This window comes from Tachypleus tridentatus, chromosome 9 (genome assembly GCF_004210375.1).
Source record: "Tachypleus tridentatus isolate NWPU-2018 chromosome 9, ASM421037v1, whole genome shotgun sequence".
NCBI classification, from domain to species: domain Eukaryota; kingdom Metazoa; phylum Arthropoda; class Merostomata; order Xiphosura; family Limulidae; genus Tachypleus; species Tachypleus tridentatus.
In genome coordinates, this window is record NC_134833.1 from 154,901,691 (window position 1) to 154,913,588 (window position 11,898).

At 32.4% G+C, this 11,898-nt stretch overlaps 1 protein-coding gene across 1 annotated transcript; it reads right to left on the minus strand.

The window, feature by feature from the left end:
- Positions 1-923: 923 nt before the first annotated feature.
- On the minus strand, positions 924-11,656 carry LOC143226717 (cardiolipin synthase (CMP-forming)-like). The gene is made up of 6 exons (XM_076458080.1): positions 11,523-11,656; positions 11,147-11,276; positions 6,033-6,118; positions 3,507-3,575; positions 2,465-2,556; positions 924-1,310 (listed from the first exon to the last, which is right to left on the minus strand). Exons 1-6 carry the CDS (start codon positions 11,646-11,648, stop codon positions 1,211-1,213), a joined length of 603 nt encoding a protein of 200 aa, XP_076314195.1. The 5' UTR covers positions 11,649-11,656; the 3' UTR covers positions 924-1,210.
- Between the last annotated feature and the right edge of the window lie 242 nt (positions 11,657-11,898).

Here is an 11,898-nt window from a genome sequence, read left to right on the forward strand (position 1 = left end):
ATTTGGCACTAGAACTGGGCAAAAATGAATGTTTACTATTTTGTTATAATATCCACACAGTATACAAACAATATATGTTGTTCCAGTTATATTTTGTATGTCTTATCACAGGCTAAAATAGTTGGAGGTAGTGAGTCTGTGATCCTATCATAATCAGGAGCAGATTTAATAGTTAGCTAAAGCTGACTGGGCTTCTATTCATACCAACATTATACATCAAGCAAAAGCAAATATGGGCTTGCTAGTCCTCATTTTGCTTTAACTGACTATGCATATAGGCTTAAATCCACCCCTGGTCATAATCTGGTTCATTGCACACACAGAAAAATGTTTATTTACAATAAAACGTTACTACATCACACCACATGACAATTATTAAAATTAAACCCAATGCATATGAAAAACATCATTTTAAACAAACTTTGGGTTAGCTGTTTTTTGATTATCTTATATTCCAGATTTAATTTTCATTGATGTCAGTTTAGCCCAGCCTCTCTCTCAATCCTATGAATGCTGTTCTATCACAACGTTTCTGTTGCACAGAAAAAAAATTATTTTATATTCTCGGGAGCAGTCCCAAAGGTTTTCCTCCTTAATATCAATAAATCCCAGAATATTTTCTGAAACATTTTCTGTATTTTATATATTTATAGCCAAATTATAGGCTGAAAAAGATACCACTGCTAAATGAGAAGCTAAAGCCTTGGTACAGATATCTCTTTGTATGATTATGTAACAAAATAAAGTTCATCCTTCACCTTGTAATGGATGTGCCAATGTAGCAGTTCAAAGATGGCAGTTACAGAGTTTTTTTATGCCTCATTTTTAAAAGAACTTGTACCATTTTTCAACAAGCAACAAACTTGGATGTTTCTCACCTGGGTTACTAGACCATGTGTGAATAAGTGAAACACTTGAAACTGTTGAAATAATAAAAAGATTTAATCAGCTTCAAAAGCATCATGAACTTCTACTGTTAATCATCAGGCACTTTCACAATTGAAGTGCTACTTAATTAAAAGCCAGTAGCTTTAAAATGTAGATTACACCCTACTCTCCAGTAACAACTTGAAAATAATCATACCAGTCTCATGTTGTACATAAAACAATTGTTCTAAAGATAAATGTGGATTTCAGGGTTGACCAGCTGAAAGCTAGCTAGCTATACAATGAGAAACATCAGTCTCTCTTTATATATAAAAAATTACTATTAAACATTTTTGGGTGACCGTGATTTGAGAAATTTGTAAGTGTTTTTGGAGAACATATAACTCACGCCTGAAGACACGGTCGTGACAGCAGTCAAGTACCTGAAAAGGAAACACGTAATGATTAACTATCTTGGTTCCATTATGATAATTAATTAGTTAGACACCCTTATATGGCTATGATATTTTAATAATGCACAAGTTGATACAAGATTACAATAAGAATAATACAATTAAAGTTGGCGTTAAGTGTTCTAAGCACTGGACTTATGGAGTTTCTAAATGTTTTGGTCTCAGGATTGATATCTAATGAGAGATACAGAAAGGTTATACACTTCATAATTCCCATAAGACATAGTGTCTGGAATGTCAGTTATCCCTTAATTTCCAAACAACTGAATTTCACAAGAAATTCAATACCAGTACTACACACTTTGCTTTAAACTATTAATACTAAAGTAATGGACATTGGAGTTGTAATATAAGAAGATTTATTGGATAAATAACACAAAAACATAATACTTTAACAAGGCGTAAGCAAGAATGTTTGAAGATATTATTACGACAGAAATAAATTACATAATTACATCAATGTCTTTACTCTTAGGTCAAGACTTCTGGTTGTCTACAGAACAAAGAGGAGCTACACATTTACTTTAATTAAATATTTAACTATTCTCTTCTACTTTAAATCCTGTGTATTATACTATATAGCATATTACTGTAAACTTATGTGATGGTTTTGCTACTTTTAGGTAAACAAACTTTTTCTTTACCGATTTCAAAACAAACTGATTTAACACCATCATCAACACTAGAATTATTAGCTTAGAAAACACTTTGCTACACTATTCCTGTGTCAAATTACTTGAGAGTCTATGATTTGTTTAGGTTACGTGATCCCAAATAAATTACATAATAAAGAATAAACACAAATACCACCCATACTGTAATTAACCCTACTGATTACAGCTGAGGTCTTCTAAGTATTTTACATAAAATTACATGATTTCACCCAATATTTATCATCAGTTCTTTGTACCAAGTGTTGTAACTGAGAACAATACCCCACACCATACCATACAATGAGAGACACTGTATTTGGTCTCAGCAATTTTCACCATGAGAGGTGAACACTATAGAAAACAACACCTTGAGGGTTATGTAAATAATGTCCTAAACTTAAGGATTAATATTTCAAAATTAATAAATAATATTTTAACGACTCACGTTTCATACGTCACAAAAGAACTTACCACAGAAGTTTCATGTATGGATGATCGACGTATCCAAACACTGGAGCTGCAAGTGTGAAAGCAACCAGAGAGAACTGGATTGCAGTATTCACCTATAATAATATAACAAAATAAAACTTAGACTGACATTTAATGAATGTATTAAAACACTTACCGATCACACATGGATATTTAGCTAACATTCACTGATCACACGTAATAACTTCTTGTCCCATTTTACCTGATCATTCACAGTAACTTATTTAATCAATGTTCCACTGAACACACACCAGTATTATTTTACATCAAACTTCTTGCTAATCCATCTGCTGTAACATGTACTGACTACATTTAATGGTTCCTTGGAGAAGTTTTTGTTGATTACAGACAACAATTTGTGAAATCAAGAAATACATTTCATACTTAGTAACTAAAAGGAATGTTCATAAATTATGAAAATCATAACAACAAACACAGATAACCTAGAAATCCTGTCTAAACATGACAAGCATATGCATTTTTAATGACATTTATGTTCTGTTTTTAGCTCAAAATAAATATACTGATAAGTCTATCTCTTTGTATCTCAGAACAGTTGGTGTGGGTAGTAACACCTTTACTAACAAATTTCGACCTTCCTAGGTCATCTTCAGGTTACTAAAGAGAGAGTTTGAATGTGACCATTGACGGCACGCGTCTCAGGGACGAGAGTATAAACAGGGGCGTTGCAGTTAGATGTTAGGTTATTAATTAGTATAGATATGAAGGTGTTCCTTTATATTGGTTTTAGTTGTTCTATAAGTAGGGCTTCTTTGATTTTGCATTTGTTTATATTTGTTTCCCTAGTTAGTATCTGGATGTTTTCTATGGTTGTGTTTATTTGATTTGCAGTGTTCAAAAACATATGAAAGTGTTTTCTTGTTTTCTTTGAATCTGGTTCATACTCAAACCAGCTGTTCTGAGATACATTTTTATTTCAAGTGGGTTTCTCATCATCAAGAATTACTTTTCCCTCTCTTTGTTTATTATTATTATTGTATTTTTCTTTTAAAACTGAACTTACTTTACTGATGAAAGTGGGAGAAAGCTTGGCTGTAGGGAAAGTCACGTCAAAGTATCGAGAGAGAGTCCTCTGTGCCAAGTAAATAATCCTCATAAAAAAAAAGTTACTACAAAAATCCTAAAGTAAATTAGTTATTATTTTTAAAGCATTGGAGAAATGTCTTCTTTGCAGATACTCTATCTATGTGGCACTAAATATATTTTGGTATTTTCAATACGAATAGCACCTTACGTAACATACAGGCTAAATGGCTAAGCCTTGGAACCCAAACATCAGACCTTTCCCTTCCTAACTAAAAACTACTCATCACAATGTTCTGGACTACAGAATGAATAAGGAATCAGATTATACTAATCTAATATTAATTAGGCAAACAACCAAAATGAAGTGATTTATTTATTGTGGAGCACACTATCACCTGAATATTTCATATTCAAACACCACCTGAAGAAGACAGACCAATGTTCTAAATCAGTTCATTAGGGTTATAAATTGTTGTTTGCCTAGTTAATTAAAGAATGAATACTTTTTAACCTCAGAAATGTACGTAGAATTATACACAAAATATTTTCCAGGTTAAAACACAAAGTATGAAAAGAACTGTACATAAAGTCTATGTATAATTCTGCATATTAATTTACCTGTCTTATGCATCTTAAACAACAATTATTAAAAATGTATGTTTGGAAAGCAGAATTAATACTTTTAACATAACCGTGTTAACTGACAAACACAAAAAGTATACGGTAAATGAACCTCAAAAAGTTAACATTTTCTTAAATTAAAAATCTATTTCCAAAAAACATACTTATCTCCACTCCAGTTACAGCTGTCACTCTACTGCCAGGGTTTCTTCCTTTGCCCACTTAAGCAGTGGTCTGATTTTTGTTCACTTGCTCCAGTCTTTTATAACCCACTTAACAGCTCTTGGTGATACTGTCTTGTGACAATCTCCACCTATTTTGATGCACCCTCTATCCCAGTACACCTTTTGCCTGGAACTTAACTCATGTACTTTGGGTGGAACTGTGCATGATCTGTCATCTCTATTGGCCAGGCTCTGCCCAGATAGCCAAGATTCCATTGCCTGGGTCTAGAATTATGGGTCATGGTTCCTATATCCCACTTGGTAGCTAGGGCAACTGGACCACATGATATATTTATATACATACACACACTCTCTCTCTCTTATGAGTACATCTCAACCTGTAGCCATAGAGTGATGCATTCCAAGACACTGGAATCACAATGTGAGGTTAAGCAACACTGAAGTAAACAAGGATTGGAATAACGGAATCTTGTATACCTCACAGAATAGGACATTGAGCCCAGGTCATCAGTGTGGTAAATCGGTAAACTTACCATTGTCCTGCAGGCAGACTGAGAAGCCAACAGAATAAAAGTAGCAGGAAAAAGGAAAATCAAAATCCTCTTCAGAATATTTAGGATCATTGTCATTTGAAGCCCCTGGAGTAACACCACTGAATGGAATATATGTTTCCATTTCACTATGAATAAGATCATTGACAGTCCCAACTGAGAATGACTCCCTCCTAGACTCTTGTGTGACACTAGATATCACAGGTGAGATAGGAGAGACCTGATTCACCTATGTGCTGGAACCAATATTCTAGGATATTCATACTGGATATCAGCTTGCCAATGAAAATCTTGTTCTATGAACAAACTAAACAAAGAATGCTCAAAGTATCTCAAATGGTTGTAGTTTGAAGAAACTGATTAGTGATCGCTCTGTTGAGAAAAAGTGATAACATTATCTGAATGAATTGCTTACGTACGGTACGAGGATAGAGGGTACACTGAGGCAGGTGGAGAGTGTCACTAGACATATCACTAATGGCAATTATGTGGGGTATGAAAGACAGAATCAAGTAAAAAAAAATCAGACCAATGCTTAAATGAGCAAAGATAGAAACCTGGGCAGTCCAGTAATAGCTATAGTGTGAGGGAAGGTAAGTATGTTTTGGAAAAATGTTTCTAATATATATGTTAATCAGAATCCATATCAAATATCCTTAACATAAGGAGTGTATGTTGACTGAAATGTATAATGAATATTTTTAACACAAGTGTGTGTTAACTGAACTTTATAATGAATATTTTTAACACAAGTGTGTGTTAACTGAACTTTATAATGAATATTTTTAATAAATGTGTATGTTAGCAACAGCAAAATAATTACTTTCAACTGAGAAGTACAAGTTAACTTTAATAAAGAATTAATACTTTTGATATGAGAAGGATGTTTTAACCACATCACAAAATGATTAACTTGTAATGTAAGATGACTGAACTCACTGTAAGCACTTGTATACAAATGGAAACAGTAACATTAAATCTGAACCTTGTATGATTGTTTTTAAATCTATAATTTTACAGAAAGATAAGTTACAGAACATAGACCATGATCTGCTTCAACACACAACTGTAGCATAATAACAAAATAATATTTTTTCAAAATCTTAACATATCACTTGACAACATGACAGCTAAAGAACAAATTACAGGTGATGGCAGCGACTTGTATCGTATGTAGAAACCAGCTGTTACCAAACATACATCCCTTGCTACAATCAGAGCAGTCAGAGGAACTAGAAGTTAAAGACAGAAATTAAAAGAATATTATTCAAAATTATAAAAGGAAACAATCATTTTTGAGATAACATATATATACATACAAACTGTATGGTAACAAATACAAATACTGTACTTAGCAAATTATCTTAAAAACAGTTAAGAATCAGCACATAATTTTATTCTTTATAAACAGAGTGAAATAAAAACTACAAAGACTAATATAAGATAAAACAATGAAAACTACCTAGACTAATACAAGATAAAACAATGAAAACTACCTAGATTAATGTAAGATAAAACAATGAAAACTACCTAGACTAATGTAAGATAAAACAATGAAAACTACCTAGACTAATGTAAGATAAAACAATGAAAACTACCTAGACTAATGAAAGATAAAACAATGAAAACTACCTAGACTAATGTAAAGATAAAACAATGAAAACTACCTAGACTAATGTAAAATAAAACAATGAAAACTACCTAGACTAATGTAAGATAAAACAATGAAAACTACCTAGACTAATGAAAGATAAAACAATGAAAACTACCTAGACTAATGTAAGATAAAACAGTGAAAACTACCTAGACTAATGAAAGATAAAACAGTGAAAACTACCTAGACTAATGTGAGATAAAACAATGAAAACTACCTAGACTAATGTAAGATAAAACAATGAAAACTACCTAGACTAATGTAAGATAAAACAATGAAAACTACCTAGACTAATGTAAAATAAAACAATGAAAACTACCTAGACTAATGTAAAATAAAACAATGAAAACTACCTAGACTAATGTAAGATAAAACAATGAAAACTACCTAGACTAATGTAAAATAAAACAATGAAAACTACCTAGACTAATGTAAAATAAAACAATGAAAACTACCTAGACTAATGTAAAATAAAACAATGAAAACTACCTAGACTAATGTAAGATAAAACAATGAAAACTACCTAGACTAATGTAAGATAAAACAATGAAAACTACCTAGACTAATGTAAGATAAAACAATGAAAACTACCTAGACTAATGTAAGATAAAACAATGAAAACTACCTAGACTAATGTAAGATAAAACAATGAAAACTACCTAGACTAATGTAAGATAAAACAATGAAAACTACCTAGACTAATGTAAGATAAAACAATGAAAACTACCTAGACTAATGTAAAATAAAACAATGAAAACTACCTGGACTAATGTAAGATAAAACAATGAAAACTACCTAGACTAATGTAAAATAAAACAATGAAAACTACCTAGACTAATGTAAGATAAAACAATGAAAACTACCTAGACTAATGTAAGATAAAACAATGAAAACTACCTAGACTAATGTAAGATAAAACAATGAAAACTACCTAGACTAATGTAAGATAAAACAATGAAAACTACCTAGACTAATGTAAGATAAAACAATGAAAACTACCTAGACTAATGTAAGATAAAACAATGAAAACTACCTAGACTAATGTAAGATAAAACAATGAAAACTACACAGATTAATGTAAGACGAAACAAAAACTACCTAGACTAATGCAAGACAAAACAATAAAAACTACACAGACTAATGTAAGATAAAGCAATAAAAACTACCTAATGTAAGACAAAAACGACCTAGGCTCACTTAAGACAAAACAATAAAAACTACCTGGACTAATGTAAGACAAAAGTATAAAAATTACCCAGACTAATGTAAGATAAAAATGACCTATACTAATGTAAGAACAAACAATAAAAACTACCTAGACTAATGTAAGATAAAACAATAAAATCTTTTCTCCAGCTGCCTTACAATCAACACCTGTATGAATGAGGATCTTACATCAGTACAATTAATATAAATTTACGGTCTTGACAAATATACATTTATATAAGATAACTAGATTACATCAATAAGTGTCATGTAAGATAACAGATCAATCAAAATCAGTTTCCAGTTATTATTATTTTTTATTATTCCAACAATATGGGCCTCACATGAAAACAGTTTATTAGTTGAATGCAATTTATAAATAAGTTCAACAGCTAATTGATTTTCAAATTCCACTAATTGCTCAGCTCAACTGACAACATCTGTGGAGGCTGATCTGGCCACATGGTAAACTTGTTCCCTTGAACTCTGACATGATCAGAAATAAAATAAAAACTGAACACAGATAAGGGATTAAAAGTAAAAAAAAACAACAAAAGAATATATTTGATGACAAATCTGAAAGTTATGAATATTTATGCTGTTTTATCAGAATAAGTTGTTCAGTGATGGCATTGATTTTAAGTGTAAAAAGAGTGAAACTCAAGATACAGCTCTCAGATTCTGTGAATTTATGTGTGACAGATAAGAACAGTATACTTAAAATAACCTCTTCACAAAATGTTACATTTACAAATAGCCATCCAATTTATAAAACCCTGAACTTCTGTGTTACTTCGTAAGTACTCTGATGATAAAAGAAATAGCACAAGATGCTCCCTTTTGAGAAGGACCTCCCTGATTGGTGATTCATGTCCAACCAGATGATCCACGGTGAAATGTTATATGACAGAAATGTTTTGTTATTCCAGAAAATCAATAAGTGTTAACCCTAATCTTCAAAACTATACACAGACATCTCATCAAAGAAACAGGCCTATAATTAAAAGGAATCTTGGAACCCTTCTCAGAGTTATTGAAATGGACAACAACAGCACAATGCCAGCAAATCAGAACACTTCTCTTCTTGCCAAATCTGATGAAAAATAACTAGAAGATGAAGAGAGACAAGAAAGGTATGATTTATCATCTCATAATGGATGTCAATCAGTTTAACTGGTGTAAAATACATTTAATTTTCACCAGAGAGAGTTATCGGTAACATTCAGAATTACAGTCAGGTTGAAAAGAAGGTGGAATTCTTTTGTCTTGGACTTTATTGGTCATAATGGTGGGTGAACAGGTGGATGTGTAAGCCTCTACATTAGAAATACCCTGTAAATCGACAGTTTCTTGGCTGCTTAGTTGTAAAATTTATAGAAGATGCATCGCGTACTTCACATTCAATTATTAAATCATGTTCCAAATGTTCTTGAAACTGGTGGTGCAAGAGATGTAAAATGAATAATGCCAAATGTTGATAGTGTTTGCAGCTTTCAAAAACCTTTCCCATAAGAGATACATACAGGATGTTAAGAATCAATCAAGGTTTTTATCATGGCACTCAAATTATGGAGAAAATCTCCATACTTTCACAATTGTCATTTTCATCTAGAATGTTGAAGAGATCTTTGTGAAGAGCTGTTTAGATTTATGATCATTTTTTACCATTTATCAACAGAAGGTCAACTCCATGGACTATGTACTGGAATGAATGGAAAGGTTCCCACTGGTCTGTTTAGAGAGAGCAAGGGAAAGAGTGAACTACAGTCCTGCACACTGAAGCTGAGTGAACAGGTCACAATCACACACATTCATCACTGTAGATGGGAGTAAATGTTGACTTATCTACTTGTTTGTCTATGGACAACAAAAAGAGCATTAGCAAGGCAAAATAAAGACTATGTAGGTGAAATGTAGTAACGTGTCAACGGTTTAACAGCATAATGCCACACTTATTGATGATAACAAGTAACTCACTTGAAGTAAAAATGTATCTCAAGACAGCTGGTATGGATATTAAAACTTTAACTAAAATAGAGTAGAGAACAATGTTTTAACCTTCTTAGGTCATCTTCAGGTTATTCACTACTTTATTTTAATAAAAGTTTTAATACCCACACCAGTCATCTCGAGATACAGAGATATTTTTGGTAGTTGTTATCCTCTGTACCTCCTCCATCTACTTTGGGCATGATCTAGGGTAAGAAGAATGCACTTATGGCTGTCATGGTCCTTACTCCCACAACAAGCACAAGTTAAACCACCGTGTTAAGGTAGTGTCCGAACCAATGACAGTGAAAACATCTGAGAGTTTGTAATGCATGGCCTGACTCTACAGTTCTGATAACCTGTTGCCTTAAATTTGGTAGATGCACACAGAGACATAAATGTCAAAATCAACACTCTAGTTGGTTCATATCTTCCATTCTTATGAGTGGTGATTTGCCATAAAGATAATGCTCATAGACTAAAGTGATCAGACAAGAATCTCTGACTCTCAGACAGTAAGGAGATCCTTAAGGTAGCATGAGAATTTCAACTTCCAATACTGTATATCTCACAAGCCCCTCTAAACATTTTTGCCTGAAAAAGGCAAAACCTTAAAAAGAGGTGTATCTGGAAGAGTATGTACAATAAAGAAGAAACAAAACAGAACAGGTACTGCAAGAAATGGTGTGCGTGTGTGTATGCAAAATCATAAATTTGTGGTCACTGATTTACTGTTAGTTTTTCTTTTTCAAAAAAACAACACAGCTTTACAGATAAAAGAAAAGTCAATGCCCAATGACCCCACCCACCATGAAGATCTGCTCCACTGTCAAAAACTCAAAATACTACGAACAATGCAGAAACACTACTATTTCATGAGCATTATACTCAAACACTAAAACCAGTCATAGCGTCAACAATTCCTCTTGTATAATACTGGCACACAGTTGATTATATTTACAAATGAGAAACCAACTAACACCGAGATAGTGACCCCAGGGACCCGATGTATAGGAACTACAGGCCAAAGTTCAGTGATCCAAGCACCACTTAACAACCAGATTCTTCACCAGCCCTTCATAATTTGCCATAAATAAAAAACACATAGATGAATGTTTGAATCTACAAGAAGGTAACCAGAACAGAGGAAATCATCTAAGAACGTACAGGAATCTACACTGATGGAACCAGAAATCTTCATCTGGAACTTCTATGAATATCCTTTAAATGGAATGTTAAACCTAACTACATAAAACTTCCATAGCTCTCCTACAAACACATACTGTAGAATCTAGGTCCTCACCCGTATGCACTATAGCTGTCTTACAAACAGTTTTCTAAATGTCAGAACACTTACTTAAAATTAGTGAAAAACTTTCATGAATAATAAAACCAGCTGTTTGAAACTAACCAGGAAGAAGTCCTGCAATGGTAAGTGTGATAAACAATGTTGCAATAAGGAACTTGTCGGCCACTGGATCAAGAAAACTCCCAATTACTGACTGCTGGCTTGGAAACTTTCTAGCTATGTAGCCATCTAGCTGATGAAGGAAAGAAAAACAAACTAGTTAAGAAAATAAAGATTAAACTGTAAAGAGAAGTAATGAAAAATACACAACATTTTAATATATAAATAATATAATATTTGACAGATCTGGTATTGTGAGTAATAGAGCTCTTGTAACAGTGAGGCCATATATTAATCATGAAAAAATAGATTAACTTGAAATTTTAGTATCATGTAAATTTAATACCATTTAATACAAAACACAAATAATTGGGCTTACCATATCAGTTACTCCGGCTGCAGTAAAAATACCAAATGAGGCTTCATAATTACCAACAAGGATGAGGTAGCCAAGCAGAGGAGTTGCTCCTATTCTTAAGAGACACAGTCCATTTGGAATTGTCATAACATTTTCCTTCTGCAAAATAACTATTTTGTTAAAGCTAAAAAAATTCCACCTCACAAAAAAATTAATTTTTTGTAAGTGACGAAGAGCTTGTATTTTAAGAATGACAAATTAAAATCAGTTTAAAAAATAAAAAATTCATACATTAGCAGTGTATAACACTAGCAAAACTAGCAGAAGAAGTTTTATAAACTGCTCAAATTAGTTTTCTGTATTTTAGCTATGAGAAAGCATATCTGCTGTTATTAAA

Coding starts and splice junctions, on each gene's coding strand:
- LOC143226717 (XM_076458080.1), bottom strand. CDS start 11,648: ATGACAATTCCAAATGGACTGTGTCTCTTAAGAATAGGAGCAACTCCT. Junction 3,576..6,032: donor ACAAGTCGCTGCCATCACCT/GTAATTTGTTCT, acceptor TACTTGGCACAG/AGGACTCTCTCTCGATACTT. Junction 1,311..2,464: donor CCATACATGAAACTTCTGTG/GTAAGTTCTTTT, acceptor TTTCCTTTTCAG/GTACTTGACTGCTGTCACGA.